The following is a 17,425-nucleotide window of genomic DNA, read 5'->3' as shown; positions in this document are numbered from 1 at the left end:
CAAGAATGTGAGTCGCCCTGGGCTCGCCTTCCAAATTGTCCCAGCATCAATCCCCCCTCCTTTGCGGGATTTCCTTCTCCAGCCGGGGTTTTGTTTCGGAACAAGCGTTGGTCAAACAAGCTTTTGTTTGCGGTCAGTTGCTTGGCACACATACACCACTTCTGGTGGGGGACAATGAGGAAGCTGTTTCGGGGGCAGCTGCGGTGGGACTGAAAGGGAATACTGATGGAAAAAAGGGCGCGGGGAGGAAATAGCCGGGTGGAAATTAATTGGGAGGATCTTACGAAGTCTGGGTGCTCCGCAGCGGGGTCGGGAGAGTGGCGGGGAGTCCTTCGATCTTGCTGCCTCATCCTGCTCGCCGCCTCGTGCTGGTTTATGGGCCTTCTTCCCCCCAGGGTACCCTGCTGCAGAGCAGAAAGTTGGACAAAATATTTGTGACTATGCATCTAAAAAGCTTTCTTTCAGGAAGAAGTAAACTTATTTACAGCAATAATAGAGTTTAAAGGAATTGTATAAGTGAGACCCGACTTCTTTGTCAGCAAAAATTGCAGCAAAACTGTTCATAGATGACATTACCTAAATGACATTACGTACGTATGTCCTTTCTTTCACATTTCCTGTAATCCTGTTATGGCATTGTCCCATTACCTCAGGCACTGTCATCTTTAAATGCTGTCAGATCTTAACTGGATGGCCAAGGACATCAGAAAAGGATCGAGGTGAAGCTGATGGCAATTTCAGACCTGTTGTATATATGGCCGTCTCCCAGCCTGCCCCTGGATGGGGTGTTTTCTGATAACCTGTTCAGGTAAAGTGATGACTCAAGACCTTGTACATCTTCTGTGGAGGTGCTGCCCATCCCCACTACATCCAGAACCCTTTTTTGGGAAGTGCAGGGTGTCAGGCAGAGAGTGTTGAAGGTGCTGGAGGTGGCAAGTATGAGTTGTGTCCTTGTTGGAAAGTGCTCCCATCTGCAGGAAAATGAGGACCCAGAGGTCAGTGGATGGAATGAGCAACTCTTCCATTCCCTGTACAGCCTTCATGGCATTAATGACCATTGCAAAGCATGTGGAGTTCCTTGGACTTAAGTGCAACATGTTGGTGTTAATACTTTTAATATTATTGCTTACTGCTGAAAAATTACATGAGGTCAATTTCTTTTACTCCAACCACGAATGGGCCTCTGTGGCTTTTCAAAAGTGCTCCAAGACGTGGCAGCAGATGGGAGGATTGCTGCTTCTGCTGCTCACCTGCTGAAATATTCAGCGCTCTTAAGTGGGGAGCGGGGAGTGTTGGCGTGGAGGCAGTGCCTGTTTAAACTGGCAGCCCCTCTCACCAGGTTATAATAGTGATGGTGATAGCTGCCAGCTCCAGGGGCAGGAACTGTCATTTTGTTATCTCTGGGTGCAGTGCTGTGCTCTTGAGGGGTTCTGGTCCCCCGTGGTGGCTGCTGGACCTGGCTGCAGTGCAAACAGCAGCAGCCCTGAACCTGGAGCACTTGCTGCAGACAAAAGTCTGTGGCCAGGCATGCACGGATGGATTTGGTTGTCCATCTTTGGCCCTGTGAGCTGGTTTTCCCAAAAACCAGGGCTGCTCTGTGTGCTGGCAGCAGGGGAAGTGATGCCAGCATGTGGCTCCCAGATGGGTTGTCCTGGCTGTGTGGATGCTGAGGTGCTGCTGGCAGGTCACAGTGTCCTCCTGTGCCCTTGAATGTACAGCAGCATGTGTGAGCTGCCTGTATCCATCAGCAGATGGGTGATGGAGATCCCACCCTCCTTGTTAAGAGTCAGAAGAGGAACACTCATGGATGAAGAGCAGGAGTGGTTCATACAGCCACATGCATTTGGCCCAGCACAAGGGTTAGACAGCACCAAGGCTTCCTTTAGTCCCAGGGATGCTGAAGACCTGGGTCCACAAATTTTTCTGCTGAAAAACACAGCCCCTGGTGTAAGGAAGGATATTCTCATACGACCATGTAGCCTGCATGGGAGGTTGTATGCTTGATCAGGTGAGGGTAGAGGATTTTTTAAAAGGCTGTTATTGGTGTCTAAGTGCTGGCAGTTACAACACTTAATTGCATTTTCTTGTAAGAAAATGCTTATGTTGCTGAACTAGGGTTCTCTACAATCTGTTTCGTATGCTTAAAAACTCTGGCTTTCCTTTAGTTCTTTACTATCAGTGCCATCTTTAATGCATCCTCCAAGCCAGTCCTCAGGTCTTATTCTCTGCTAGTCTGAGGCTGTGGGTGGGCCATGCCAGGACTTCCCCCATGAGTGCAACAGCTCTTTCCCCTTTTCCTGCAGGATGTGCTGGAGCCCTCTCATCTCTCCATGCCTCCCACAGGCCTGAGAAGGCTCTCCCTGGAAAGGTCTCAATCCAGTGCTTCTTAACTGGACATGCTTTGTGAATTGCTGCCCATCTGGCTACAAAATTGATGGCTTTTTGGATGCTGGAGGACAGTTTTTCGCTCCTTTCCAAATCTCTTAATAACTGAAGATTTGGGTGTAAAAGCACTAACTGCACACAGTTCACTGGGGGTTTTTTCAGTCATAGCTTGGATTTTTTTCCCCCTATGGGCACAGGAACCATTTATAGCCGAGGTGGGCCGAGTTTGCAACTTATTAATCTCTCCCTCACATGTGGGTTGAAAAGAGACACCATGCCTTTATCAAATGCCAGGCTAGCACAAAAGCCTATGCAAAATCATCATCAAATCCTATTAGAGGTGGAAAATATCTCTTAGATCATCTCATTCATTTCCCTGCCAATGCTAGACAGTTCCTGAGAGTTAATTTTCTAGCGTCTGCCGCCAACTCCCTGTGTGACTGCAGGTCTGTCATCTTGCCTTTGGGTTGTCACTGTAGCTTCCACGCATTTCTATACATTTCCAAACAAGCCTTGTTTTGTTCAGTCATTGCCTGTGTTGCTGTTTGCCCTGCATTAGGTGTTATCAGTGGTTTCCATTCTGGAGAGCATCACCGGACCTTGCATGTGCCTGGGAAAGGCATTCCCATGGAATGGGGCATGCTGGGTGCTAAGGGAAGCTCAGGACGTGCTGTCCCCTGGGCAGGGGCTCCATCCTCTGTAGCCACAGGCATTGGGGAAATGAAATCTCAAAAGGAGGTTTCTCTCCTGCAGTTGTGGATGGATGCAAGCAGATTGTCCCCCAAAAGCAATTCCCTTCTCCCAAACCCTGCTGGTGCCACCTTTCATAAACTTCCACCCTGAAGTTCTTGACTGGCTGTGACATCCACTCATCAGGAAGGAAAAATAATAATTCAACACTGGAGCTATTTATAGCATTAAGCAGATGCAGATTTCACCAGGGCCTGTTTCAGAGAAGGAAACGACACCTAGGAGCAGGATAACCTTACTTGTGACTTCCCGGTAGCGCCGGCGGCCGCGATTGAATTCCCGGCATGGCAAGGGTCTGGGCAGCCCTGCAAAGGTCAGTCCGGCAACTGTCACCCGGAAAGCATCAAAAGCACGAGCTGTCGATAGCGACCTGCATTTGCAGAAAATCTGAGGGCTTTCTAATTAACTGAGGATCTCTAAATTAGAGCGGAGCCACTCGACAAGCCCCCTCGCACGCCTTAAGTGTCAGGGCTCAGCTGATCGGCGCATCTAACAAGCGGCTGATTTTTAACAGTAGCTCTGAGACTCAATCAGCTCCTAATGGCTCCGTTTCAAAACGTTTCAGTGCATTTTTCATCTCTTACTCTGGAATTTATGCTCTTTGTTCCCTGCTCAAATATTCTGGCGCTCTTCCTTAATTTCAGGCTTCTGCCTTGCGACAGCTCCTCTACCCTAACTAGGCAGCTCATTGCCTGCCTTTCCCCGCGTGCCATTCTCTGCTGTGGCCACTCTCTCTGCTTTCTAATCAGTAAGTTTCAGAAATTCCCCCTCTCTCTCCCCCCTGATGTATAGGTAGTGCTGCAGGGTCTGGAATTTCCTAATTAGAAGGAAACCCATGTTTAAGCAGGCCCGGTGTAATAGCAGCTGAAAAGTGATTTTATTTCAGCTTTAAGATAGGGAGCCAGTTTGGAAATGCACCTGGTTTTGACTTTCCCCTTGCTGCTGTTCCGTGGTGCCACAGATTTGGGTGGTGGTGCTTTTGATTTACACCATGGACAATGAGATTGAACCCTCCTTTCAGTTGCATTCACAGCAGAGTTAGGTTATGCACATTTAAACTGAGGGCTTTGAGCTGCTGGGAAAACGAGTGGGGGATCTTTTCTGACACGTAACTCCTGCTGCTGGTAATGAGACCCATTGATGCATCCTTGGGAAGGCAGCAGGATAAACTCCCACCTAAACAGTGATTGGGAACAGATAAATTCCATTCAGGAAGGTAGAGAGTTAATCAGCAACTCTTAAAGACTCCTCCATGTGTGTTTATGTTCCAACAGTTTATCCATATCTTGGCAATTATTCACGTGAAATAGAATATAAATCCCATAGCCTAATTTTTCTTTGGAAAAATTTCCTCAGGTAATCAAATCCTGAAGTGCATCTTCTATTCCGGTGGTTTTATCAGTAAATCAAATTTTTATCATTTATCAGCAAAAGTTAGATTTAAGCATCTTCACTGTAATGTTTGAAAGATGAACATTTGTTTCAGAGGGTGCTGTGCCAATCAATAATCTTCCAGCTTGACTCAGCTATCAATTATTGCTGCAATTATTTGTCTAGTTGGATATTTAAAATGTCATCAGAAAGAGATGATTACATATTCCAGAAAGCAAGGCACTGTATAATCAGATGAACTGAAGTCAGTTAAATGTAGTGTGGTACTAACCTGTCCTTCAAAGCTGAATTCTGCAGCCACGACTGAAACAACAGCTTTCTGCATTATTGTAAGGAAACGGATCTTAACCTTGGAACGGCGCGTGTTATTGGGGTCGGGTAATACTCGGCGAGAGGAGACCTTGCAAGCCTGGAAATTGAATCAGCCTTACTGACATAAAAGAGGGAGGTGGGGTTGTTTGGTTTTTTTTTTTGTTTGTTTTTTTTTGTTTTTTTTTTTGAGGGGGGAGGGCTGGTTTTGCTGGATTTCATCTGCAAATCTATAAATAAGGAGATCCACTCTATATCTGCCTTTCTGGGAGTTTCAGCTCCTGAGCTCACAGCGCCAAATTTCCGCATGCCCTTTTTGCATTCCTTGACTTGATGTATGTGTGGTAAATACTCTCTGTGCCCCGAGAATGCAATAAAGCTGTAGCAATTCTTGCAAGTCTTACACCCTTCCAAACTCCAGATATTCGGAGTATTATATCATTTTCAACTTCAAGGATATCTCAGCGATGGAGAGGAGACAGGATAAACCGGAGAAGACTGGACAACTTTACGACACCTTTTGGTCCTATTTGCAAAGCAGAGAGGGGAAAAAATATATATAATTTATCGATTCTACTAATACTTGCTTGTGCAAGTTATGAAACCAAACGTTGTAGGATCTGGTTCAGCACTTGCTGTGCTTGCAACTCCATGGTGACATTGAACTTGCTCAGGGACTGAATAAACCTTTGCCTTCCTGGCAGATGATTTGCAGGTGGGGGTGTCGTTTGGGGGGACCTGCAGTTCCCCTGACCCACTTTGTCAGGATGGTTTGCTGCTGGCTAAATATCATTCATTGTGAAGTGAGAGGAAAGCGAGCCAAAGGAGGAGGCTGGGAAAGAGGAGAGTCTGAAGAGGATCTGTTCTGGGAAGGAGATGGTGGAATAAAGCTTCCAAGGAGTTCCTCAGGCACTGACTTGGCTGAGGGATGGGGATTTTTGGCTCCACTGACACCTTTCCTGAGGCATGGGTGGGAGCTGGGTGCTCTGGGCTGGGGAAGGGGACATTGGTGGTGTCTGGCTGATGAGAGGGGCCGGGAGGGGCTCTCAGAGACCACCATATCTCTTCAAGGTGACAGTTTAAATACACATGCAGAGCTGGGCACATCAAATAGAGACACTGAGATGGGAAAAACCAGGAAAAATAAAGCAAGACCATGGGTGACTAGGGGACTTGATGGCCCAGCCATGCTGTGGCAGCAGTGTCCCTGCTGGTGAGCAGCAGGGGGAAGGTGCAGCCCCACTTTCTCCCTGGGAAGGGGCTCAGCCGTTTGGAAGCACACTCATCTCTCCAGGAGTGCCCCGTGTGGCAGAGCTGCCTCAGCCTCCGGCAAGGTCCTGCAGCACTGATCAGGTCAGCAGGCATTAGCACTGCTCAGGGAAAGCAGCGTCCTGGCGTTGGTCTGGGAGTCTCTGTGTGTGAGAGACACTGAGGGCACGATGGGCATTGCAGAGCAGCACCCACAGCTCACCCTTCCTGTGCTGGGTGCTGGCTGCACCACTGAGCTGTGCCAAAACCTCAGTACAGACAGGGAGCAACACCCCCTGCCCCACACCAATGGGGGTGACCCCAGTGCTAGAGCATCTCCTTGCCCTCCTGGGCAAGAAACTTTCTGAAGTGTGCTCTGCCTTTCCTTTGGATGCTGCCGGCCAGGGAGAAAACAGTAGAAAGGGGAACAATTCATTGTGTAGGTGAGTGAATGGAATGATTTGGAAGCTCTTTGTAGCTGTATAATTACAGCACTGCATTTAAAAAGTGAATTATTGACTTGATTGTCCCCAGCAGCCACTGGGTAAATGCATAATTATGGACTGTTGGAGCCAGGTACCATGTGCTGGATAATCAGGTGAGGCTGTGGGAAGGCTTTGATGCCCTTTTTGTGGCAGGGCTTAGACAAGACTTAGTCCTTGGTGGGTCCAGTTGGACCTTCCAGCAGGGGACACACCTGGTGCCAGGTAAGTCCAGAGGAGCTGATTTAGCAGGTGTCACTCCAGTGATGCCTCCTCTGTTTAAATCTTTTACAATCCCTATGCTTGTGCTTGGAAGAGGCAGTCAGGGACAGGCATGTGGGGGAGATTGTGCATCACAGAAACACAGGATGATTTGGGTTGAGGGGACCTTAAGGACTATCCAGTTCCAAGCCCTCTGCCATGGGCGGAATCCCTATCCACTGGAGCAGGTTGCTCAATGTCCGTCTGACCAGGCCTTGAACACTGCCAAGAGTGGCATCTGGGATGTTGGTTACTTCACTAAGGATGCTTTTAGAGATGTGTGGAGGTATCAGTGGAGAGTTCCTCCTTCAGGGCTGAAAACACTTCACCCTTTAGGTCCCAGCACTGGTGTTTGTAGTTACTGGAGCTGCTTCCCACGTGGTGCTGAGGTGTGCATTGCCCCTCTTTCTCCACCCCATAGCATTAATGCATAGGGTGCATGTGTGCACGTGACCAGGTCGTCTTTGCTTGAGGCCTTTCTTCTGAAACTCCCTCAGAGCTGAATTTCAAGCACAGCATTGTTTTCCCGTGACAGGTTTCTTCTGTTCCTCGCTAATCAAGGCGCGACAGATTTCCACCCCCCTTAGGTTTTGAAAAAGCACAAAATCAGTCGCAGGCTGATACCTTACTTGCCAAGTTGGAGCTGGAAGCAGGTTTTCATGGTGGCCAAATCATCATCGCCTTGAAAATGGTGACAGACGCTGAGGTCAGGCCACGGGACCCCAGCACCCCATCGAGGCTCCGACAGACCGTGTGTTTTGTTGCTCGTTGCTAATGAACAACATTTTTTGGGGTGGGAATCTCAGTCTGCGGACTTTGGTTCTGGTAAGAAGAATGAGTAACGTTGAGGCTACAACCAAATTGGTTACCCATGAAGTACCCATTTCTTCTCCAGGCAGGAGCTGGTCTCCCTGGTCCCACCCCTTCCCTACTGCTCTTTCCTCAGGCCCAAAAAACTTCTGCTTTATGGAAACTTGAGCAGTGCTGTAAAACCCAAGGAAAGCTTGGCTTTGAGAGAAAATGGGGAATTCTTGGAGTTCCTAACTCCAGTCGAAATCTTTGACTGGCAAAGCAATGCCAGCTGCTGTTTTATGATTGCTGGGGCTTGGGTTTCTTTTTGAAGTTTGAGGAGTCACGGCATTAATCTTTTGGCCTGGTTCTTCCCTAAAGAGGGTTTTTTTAAAAAAAGGTGTAATGAAAAAATGGTGTTACTCATATTTGGTTTGTAAAGTGTTTTCCCAGTTTTATTAATATGATTTCAGGAAGTCTGAATTTGCAGGCAGAATAATTATTTTCAGGAATATAAATATCAATACTGATATATCAGTCTCAGTATTGAATATTAATTTCAGGAATACCTTTTATCAACGAGTTACAGTAAAGAAAATCCAGTATAGATGGCAGATAGGGCATTGAGAGTCCTGCAAAGCAAAATTTCTTCTGGATTTTTTGACTTTTTCATGACTAAGCTGGTCCCAAGACTCCACCAGGCTTTTGCATAAACAGTGTGGACTCGGTTTGCAGAATTTTATTTTCAAAGGCAGAACAGCCATGGCATTTCTTGTTTTACAAGCAATACTACATCACTTCCTTCAGATTTGTGGGGATATTTTCCTTTTTCAGTATTTTAAAATATTTTTCCTCTCATGATAAAGAGAAAAGGTTAGAGAGCATTTGTTGTAAATGCAGCTACTGCTGTTATTTAGTGTTATTCCAGTTATTATGGGAGCAGCAGTGACAGTGCTGATGCTCCCAGTGCCAACAGCTGCTTAGGGCTGGTTAATGACGGACCAGGTTAATCACACGCCTTTTGCAATCCAGAGGATCAGGAGGAGGAATTAGTGCAAGAAGGAAAAAAAAATACGTTTGGACAGTTACAGCTTCCCTTGTGAACTGATGCTACCAGGAAAAGGTGAGTCATGCCAGAGCAGCTCTTCTTTACTGAGGGAGAAGTGGCCGCTGCAGGAATGGAGCAGGACCCGCTTATCTCCCGGCCCTGCGACGCTTCCTGTGTCCCAACTGTTTCACCTCACTAGTGTGCAGTTGAAAGGAAATTCAGCAGTATGGATTTCCAAATGAGAGAGAGAGAGGAGGGGAAAAAAAAAAAAGAGATATTTGACAAGCCAGATGGAGAACTGAATCAAGTACAAGTGGTAACAATTAACTCATTTTTTTTTCCTTCCCCCCTTTAAATACCATAACAACTCTGAATTTATCAGTCCAAAAATCAAGCAGTCAGTTGACATTAAAGCTGAATAAAGAAGTTCCTGGGTTTGGCTCGGGCTGTTCCTCCTACGATTGTTTGGTGGCAAGCAGAAGAGAGGGGGATGCTTTAACTTCTGTCCTTGCTGTTGGGTAGGGGAAGGTGTTTATGTGTCCTGTAGGTGCAGACTTTGCTTACACGTGCAGGTATCTTGGGAAGGTGAGGGAGAACACAGGAGCAAAGCCATCAGGGCCTGTGGTGCTGGCCTGTGGAGGGATGCTGTGGAGAACAGGGCCTGGGCTGTCCAGGCAGCCAGGGCCACATCCAGGTCTGCTTGGAGATGTCTCTGGCACAAGGATTTCTCTGAGGGAGCAAATCTGCAGCTGTGAGTGAAATCCTTGCACCCGCCATTGGCACATGTGCAGCCGCTGCTGACGGTTTGTTTGGGAAAACACTGGGAAAACTGGGGTGCCTCTAATGCTCCGTGTTTGTGTGCAGCTCCTGCAGTGCCCCGGGGTAAAACACACCTTGTGTTTAACATCCTGCTCCTTAAGCAGGGGCTCCTTCCCCAAACAGCATCCTGTGCTGTGGGCCTGGTTAGGTGCACCCAGAGGATGCTGAGTGTGCTGTGTCCAGCGAGCAGCTTTCCTGGATCCAGCCCTGACTTTTGAGAAACTAAGGACGCTCTTCCAAAGCACATTGGCACACGCATGCAGATTATTCCATTACTCACTTGGCAATGCCTGAACTTGCATGCCTAGTTCCAGAAAGGCTTTTTTAAATTTTTTTTTCTTCCCTCCCAGCAGTGGCATCTAGCTGACAGCTTCTCCTCCCAGCTGGTCTTCTCCCCAGCATCTTGTCTGGCTTTGCTGCTGGTGGCTGTGGAGATGGCTGTGGTTCTTGCTCTGAGCCAGCTCTATTGTGCCTGGAGGTGTTGGCTTGCTCCGGCTCGGACTCTCGGAGCGTGCCGGGTGTATCTGTGAGCACAGTACAGAAGCACCAGCTTTTCCTTAATATAAAAAAAGCCCCTTAGTGCTGAAAGCAGCCATCTCTTCATATTTTACTGAGTAATTGTGCCAACTGCCCTTAAAGGCACTCAAATGCCAATATCCATCCCGCTCATTTGTTAACATTTTGCGGATCAGAAGCTAAATCTGTCACTCGTGTGTCACTGGTTAAGTCACTTCTTCTGGGGGCATGGCAGGCAAGAGCTGTTCTGCTGCATTTTTTTTTTAAAGCAGGAGCCAATAACTTGAGAAACACTGGACATTTGTGCTGTAGTGAAATGCTGTGCCTCATCACTGGTCTTTTGCCATCCAGGATGTAGAGAAGGAATTAAAACGTAATGGTGGTTGATGCTTCACTGAGTGAGGCCAGTCAGGTGTCATCTTGGCCCCAGTTTTGTATTTGGGTCGTGGTATCCCCATGTAATTCTCCTACAGGGGTAATTTCCAAAGTAGGAAGAAAATGAGCAGTAAAATTGACTGGGAGGAAAATGTACACACAAAAATGCGAATGGTAATTGGAAGCTATTTGTAAAGAGTTGATGAGCTGTCCAGGAAGGAGAGGGCAACTTTGGCCCCAGTCCAAAACCCACTTCACTCGCTTCAGTGGTGAGATGAGAACAGCAATTAGATATTAGAAAAATCAATATACGACAATTAAAAAAAAATGGAAAATGGATAGGAATCAATCGCAGTGAGAAACCATGATGGGTAGAGAATGGGTCAGGAGAACTGGAGATGCTGAGGAAAACTTGTGCCTGGCACCAGTGGGGAGAGGAGGAGAGAGAGAGCTTCTCAGGATACTGGAGAAGAAAGGGATAAATAGAAGAAGTAGGTAGAAATTTTTGATAAATATTTCTGCTGTAGACCTGGAGAGCAGCTGTGTTACATTTCTGTATCATAAGGTGGGTGCTGTGTTTTTCTAACTTGTTGGTAGGCAGGGAGGATATGAGCAGAGAGAAAAAATACTTCTCCTTCAATGGAGAGAAATATTTTTAGATAAAAAGGCCCTGAAAAGTTGCACCCAAGGAATCCTGAAGAGTTAACCTGTGATGCTGGTTTTTGGAAAGCTTATGAACTGGGAAAATGCTCTCAGAGCTGGTCAGGGTAACGTGGGAGAGTTGGCAACACTTTGCTTATCTCTTCTGGTCAAAATAACCGAAGAACCAACATAAGATTCAATTGATAAAGAATTAAAGGATAGAAATATAATTCGTGCCACTCTGCCTAGATTTATGGAATACGGATCTTGTCAAATAAACCTGATTTCATTCTTCTAGATGACAACTTTGGTTGATAAATGTGGATGAAATAGACTGCACAGCGCTGTGACATTGCACGTGGGAAGACGGGGCGTTGGGTGGTACTGCTGGCACAGGTGATGCAGAGCTGGCCAACAGACTGGGGCATGTGGGGCTTCAGCTGGAGAGCTCAGCAGGTGCTGGTGGGGGCCTCAGTGGTGCTCAGTGCTTTGTTGGTGATTTAGAAATGAATATGCAGTTCTGGTTGATTGGCATTGTGGGCAAAGCAAAGGTGGGTACAGAATAAGAGAGGCAGGTTAATGGGCTGGTCTGGAAAGGAAGGACGTGTTGAGGAGACACCAGGTCCAGCCTCATGTGGCCTTGGGCTGGAAGAGTGGAATTGGGGCTGTGCTTACAGAGCTGGGTGCAGTACCCTGGAAGGTATCAGCCCTGTGGGAAGCTGAGAGAAAAATTGGGTCCTTCCCAGCATGATGCCAGGATGAGAAGGGCTAGGCTGGTCCTTGGGTAGTGGAGGGGTGGCCTTGGGACAGAAGAATAAATGGATTTTGAAGTGTGCCTCGATTTCATGAAGAACACCTTGGTGTGTGTGAGGAGCCCATCGTGTACCAAGAGCTTTTCAGTGTTTCAACCACAAAAACCCCTCAAAATGTAAAGAGAACAGGTAGAGGTTAGAGCTAGAGAAGTTCAGGTGGATCCCAATATCCATCTGTGACTGGTGGCAAGCAGTGGATGCTCTCCCTGTCTGCTGAGCTGGTTTGAATAGATTTCACCAGGATTTTGTGCTCTGCCCTGTGCTTTGCAGGGCTGGAGGGGGCCATGCTTTACTGAAGGACACTGTGCTGGTCACAGAGTGACATGTACTGCAGGGAGGGTCATAGGGTGAGAGCTGGGGGTCCCTTTCAGCCTCAAATTCCTGAATTGAGAAGTAGCCAAGGATGTGAGCTCCAGCCCCACTGCTGGTGGCCAAGGAGGGCTGGTTCAGCAGTGACTCCTGACTCCTGGAAATCAGCTGAAGGCCCGAGTGGCATCACAATGGATGACAAACCCCATCACTTTGTTCTGGTGGGTGGTGAGGCACAAAGATCCCATGGGACCTTCTCCAGCTCTGTCCTTGACCAGCACCAGCTCCTACATCTCCATGCTGTGAGACCTGCCTCGGTTGCCCGTGGTCATGCCCAAATGTGTTGGCTGGGAAGGCTGTGTGGACACAGGGCCTGGCCCACACAGTAAGGAGACATCAGTGGATATGGCCTTTGGGTCTGGCTCTTGAGGGGACCCAAATGGTGTCCCAAAAAGCCCATGGTGGTGGTGGGATGGGAGCAAGGGAGGGCGAGTCCCTTCCCAACCCAGGGATTGCCGCGGCGGTCTAAGGACTCATCTTGTTGCTGTGGATTAGTGCCATAATTTTTGCAGTTTGGCAAGGCTGCATCAGACTGGAACGTATCTCTAGGTGGTGATATGGTCAGTCAATAGCCTTCATAATTAATCAAGCACTAATAGACAAATTAGAAATCATGTCTCTTCAGAGCAGGAGGTGGAGACAAATGGCTGGTGGATTTTAACTGTTTCGCTCCATTGTTTTTTTTGTCTGGTTTTATGTTGCTCCCTTGAAAATGGTGGGTTGTTTAGGGAAGTTTTGTACATAAACATGATTTTAAATGTAAATTATTATCTTGATTACCAAACACGGACAGTGAATTGAAAACTTGTTTTTCAGAAAGCAAGCACATGAAGAATAATCTTACATTTTACACTCCACTAAGTCAACGTAGCCCTAATTTTGCCACGCAGGAAATCAATTCCAGTCTTTATAACAGTCGAAGATGTTATGAACAAAGTAATTTTGCAAATTATGGCAAGTAACACATTTATTGATGACTGTAGCTTAGGAATTTCGAATTTGTGAGCACTGTAATATAATAAGACTGCACTGGCAGGAGCTGAGTGAAATACAGATTATACGGTGAAACTGTAATGCATCATTTGCTATTAGTGGACTGGTAATAATTACCAGTTTCAAAGCAGCTTTTTCCATGTAATCTTTAGTCTCAGTCATAACAGCCCTTCTCATTGACATTATGATTACATGAGCTGCCCTTATGATCTAGAATATCTAGTTGATGGGAATACTAAAATGTGGTAGCAAACGCTCGATGTTGTATCCTCATTATAAGATAAAATGCTATTTTCTCTGACCTGATCTATAAGGTAGAGAGGCAAGGTAGTGTTTCGTTGTTAGCTCCCACCATGGTGTTAAAAACGTCCACTTCAGTATGATGAAACAAGATAATTTTTTTCCCCCCGAGCTCACAAATGAGCATAGGAATGTGAAAGTCCAATTGAATTTCACTCTAATTTCAGCAGATTTAAGTATTTATCTGTGCTCACATGCCTGGCACATACTAAACACAACAGTGCATTTTATTCCAATGCAGGCTTCAGAGTGAAACATTAAATATTATTCCAAGGGCTTTTAAAGTGATTAAAGTGTTAAATGCCTGCTGTAGATGATTGAGGCTCTTTGCTTGCCTGATTCAGCTTCTCAGGCCAAACGTAGAATAGCGGCAGAGCCGGGAGGCAGGGAGGGAAGCTGGAATGGAGCAGTACAGCCAGTGCTGGATCTCAGGATCACAGAATGGTTTGGGTTGAAAGGGATTTTAAAGATGCCTGGTTCTGTCCTGTATCCCAAGATCACTGAGGAAGAAAATTCTCACATGACACTTTTCCTCTCCTGCTCCCCTTGAGATGGGGAAAAAGATGGGCGCACATAAAGTGGTTTTCCCTTTCCTCATTCGCCTTATTTGGTTTTTTTTTAATCTTCCTTTTCTTTGTATTAGGCAAATAGGGGAAACCTAATGAGGGCAACTCTCATTGCAGCCTGTTTACCCAAGAGAGATGGCTAACTAAGGAGCAGATTCCTTGGGATGTAAATGTTCAGTCAGGGCAGGAATATGTGGTGAAGGCCAGTACCACCCCAAGTGCTGATGCCCTTGGAAGGCTCCTGGTTTATCTTTCAGCTAACCTCAACGTTATTTTTATTTGTTAAAATATCACTAAACAACAGCTCTGTGAGAACTGCTGAACAAGGCTGGAAATGAATTTATATCCTTCTCTTAGCTCCAGCTCTGGTTTACCGGCATTTAGCAAAAAGCATCCATATGGGGGTGGAAGTGAATTATTCGCAAAATCCCAGTAATCAATAAAGGCACCCTCACCATCACCATATCTCATGCCACTCTTCCCTCGCGGGCGGTCCTCAAAAAGTTATTCATCCCCCTTGTTTTGTCGTATATTAGAAGGGTCTGCTTTCTGCTGTCATTATTAGCCGGCTTTTTGTTTGGTTATTTATTAGTTGGTTGCTCTTTTATAATGTCCGTGTTATCTCCAAAAATAAATTATCATGAAATAGAGTTAGCTCACTACTTGCCAAAGTGGCATTTACCATCCTCAGCTTCTTTTCAGCGCGAGAGAAATAATGCGGCTCCGGCAGGGCGCTCGGCCAGGCCTCCTGGCCGGCCTCCAGCTCTTTCCCTGGCGGAGCTGCCGCTCTCTCTGTCTTCTCCTTTCCCTGTCCTGTGCTCAATTTCCCCCCCTCCATTCCTTTTTATTCTTATTTTTATTTCTTTCCTCGCCCCTTGGTGAATCTCTGCTAAGGAGCAGAAGTTGATTCTTAATTTTGTACACATTGTTAGTCTCAAAATAAGGAGGAGACTAAAAACGTTTTGATGCCCAGCTTGCTGGCAGTTGTGGTGCTTTGAACTGATCTGTGTGGAGTGCTTTTCAGAAAGGCATTTCTTTATTTTGTATTTATTTATCTATTTATATATTTATTTATGAATACTCTAATGCCTGTAGCCTCTTGCGACGTAAAAATCAACTGAGTTGGAGCTGGGATTGATTGACTTTAACAGATCTTGCTTTTCTTTGCCTGTTTTATTCCATGGTTACCCAAGATGGTTCAGTTTTGAACCCAGAGCTGGGCATGGTGGGGGAAGGTGGATGTGCTTGATGTGGGTGTGGATCTGCCCCTCACCTCTTCCCATCCATGCTCCCTACCTGTCCCTCAGCTGGGATGTTCCTTGCCCAGCTCCCAGCTGAGTGTCCCGGAGGAGGAGAGGAGGTTAGGCGGGGAGGCGAGCGCTCGCCCGCCGCTAGACGGCCGGAGATTGACGCTGCTTGTTGTGTTATTTTGCAGGTAAAGATGAGCCCAGCAGCTACACGTGTACGACTTGTAAACAGCCTTTCAACAGCGCCTGGTTCCTCTTGCAGCACGCACAGAACACACACGGCTTACGGATCTACCTAGAAAGCGAGCACGGCAGCCCCTTGACGCCACGGGTTGGTATCCCAACAGGACTAGGTGCAGAGTGCCCTTCCCAGCCACCTCTCCACGGGATTCACATTGCAGACAATAACCCTTTTAACCTGCTCAGAATACCCGGCTCGGTCTCGAGGGAGGCGTCGGGGCTGGGAGAAGGGCGTTTCCCACCCACGCCGCCCCTCTTTAGCCCTCCCCCGAGGCACCATTTGGATCCGCATCGCATTGAGCGCCTGGGTGCGGAAGAAATGGCTCTGGCCACCCATCACCCTAGTGCCTTTGACAGGGTGCTGCGACTGAACCCCATGGCGATGGAGCCCCCCGCTATGGATTTCTCCCGGAGGCTGCGGGAGCTGGCCGGCAACACCTCCAGCCCACCCTTGTCCCCGAGCCGGCCCAGCCCTATGCAAAGGTTGCTGCAGCCCTTCCAGCCCGGCAGCAAGCCCCCGTTCCTGGCCACGCCGCCTCTCCCTCCTCTGCAGTCTGCTCCTCCTCCCTCCCAGCCTCCCATGAAGTCCAAGTCCTGCGAGTTCTGTGGGAAGACCTTCAAGTTTCAGAGCAACCTGGTGGTCCACCGCCGGAGCCACACGGGGGAGAAGCCCTACAAGTGCAACCTCTGCGACCATGCCTGCACGCAGGCCAGCAAGCTGAAGCGCCACATGAAGACCCACATGCACAAGTCCTCCCCCATGACGGTGAAGTCGGACGACGGGCTCTCCACCGCCAGCTCCCCTGAGCCGGGCACCAGCGACCTGGTGGGCAGCGCCAGCAGCGCCCTCAAGTCCGTGGTGGCCAAGTTCAAGAGCGAAAATGACCCCAACATGATCCCTGAGAACGGGGATGAGGAAGAGGAGGAGGAGGAGGAGGAAGAGGAGGAGGAGGAGGAGGAAGAGGAGGAGGACTTGAACGAGAGCGACAGGCCGGACTATGGCTTTGGGATGAGCCTGGAGGCGGCCCGTCACCACGAGAACAACTCGCGGGCTGGCGAGGAGGGCCGGGCGATGCCGGACGTCATGCAGGGCATGGTCTTGAGCTCCATGCAGCACTTCAGCGAGGCCTTCCACCAGGTCCTGGGGGAGAAACACAAGCGGGGCCACCTCCCCGAGCCCGAGGTGCACAGGGACACTTGCGACGAAGACTCAGTGGCCGGCGAGTCCGACCGCATCGACGAGGGGGCCGTCAACGGCCGGGGCTGCTCCCCGGGGGAGTCTGCCTCGGGAGGCCTGTCCAAAAAGCTGCTGCTGGGTAGCCCCAGCTCCCTGAGCCCCTTCTCCAAACGCATCAAGCTGGAGAAGGAGTTCGACCTGCCGGCCGCCGCCATGCCCAACACCGAGAACGTTTACTCCCAGTGGCTGGCGGGCTACGCCGCCTCCCGGCAGCTGAAGGACCCCTTCCTCAGCTTCGGCGACTCCCGACAATCGCCCTTCGCCTCCTCCTCCGAGCACTCCTCGGAGAACGGCAGCCTGCGCTTCTCCACGCCGCCGGGCGAGCTGGACGGAGGGATCTCAGGCCGCAGCGGCACGGGAAGCGGAGGGAGCACCCCCCATATTAGTGGCCCGGGCCCTGGCAGGCCCAGCTCAAAAGAGGGCAGACGCAGCGACACTTGTGAGTACTGTGGGAAGGTCTTCAAGAACTGTAGTAATCTCACCGTCCACAGACGGAGCCACACGGGCGAGAGGCCGTATAAGTGTGAGCTTTGCAACTACGCCTGCGCCCAGAGTAGCAAGCTCACCCGGCACATGAAAACACACGGGCAGGTGGGAAAGGACGTTTACAAATGCGAGATTTGTAAGATGCCTTTTAGCGTGTAC

The 17,425-nt window shown here is 48.6% G+C and overlaps 1 protein-coding gene across 6 annotated transcripts in view; it reads left to right on the top strand.

The window, feature by feature from the left end:
- BCL11A (BAF chromatin remodeling complex subunit BCL11A) overlaps positions 1-17,425 on the top strand; it is a 69,674-nt gene that overhangs the window by 44,658 nt on the left and 7,591 nt on the right. For 4 of the 6 annotated variants that reach the window (XM_039717122.1, XM_039717121.1, XM_039717126.1 and 1 more), the window contains one exon: positions 15,492-17,425. This exon is cut by the window's right edge. In XM_039717122.1, coding sequence (XP_039573056.1) covers positions 15,492-17,425 — 1,934 coding nt within the window. The remainder of the gene's footprint in view (positions 1-15,491) is intronic. The other 2 variants (XM_039717124.1, XM_039717123.1) reach the window with 2 other exon arrangements.

Source organism: Passer montanus, unplaced genomic scaffold (assembly GCF_014805655.1).
Source record: "Passer montanus isolate IOZ18808 unplaced genomic scaffold, ASM1480565v1 scaffold37, whole genome shotgun sequence".
NCBI classification, from domain to species: Eukaryota; Metazoa; Chordata; class Aves; order Passeriformes; family Passeridae; genus Passer; species Passer montanus.
Note: the sequence above shows the minus strand (reverse complement) of the source record. Positions and strands in the feature narration are given on the sequence as shown.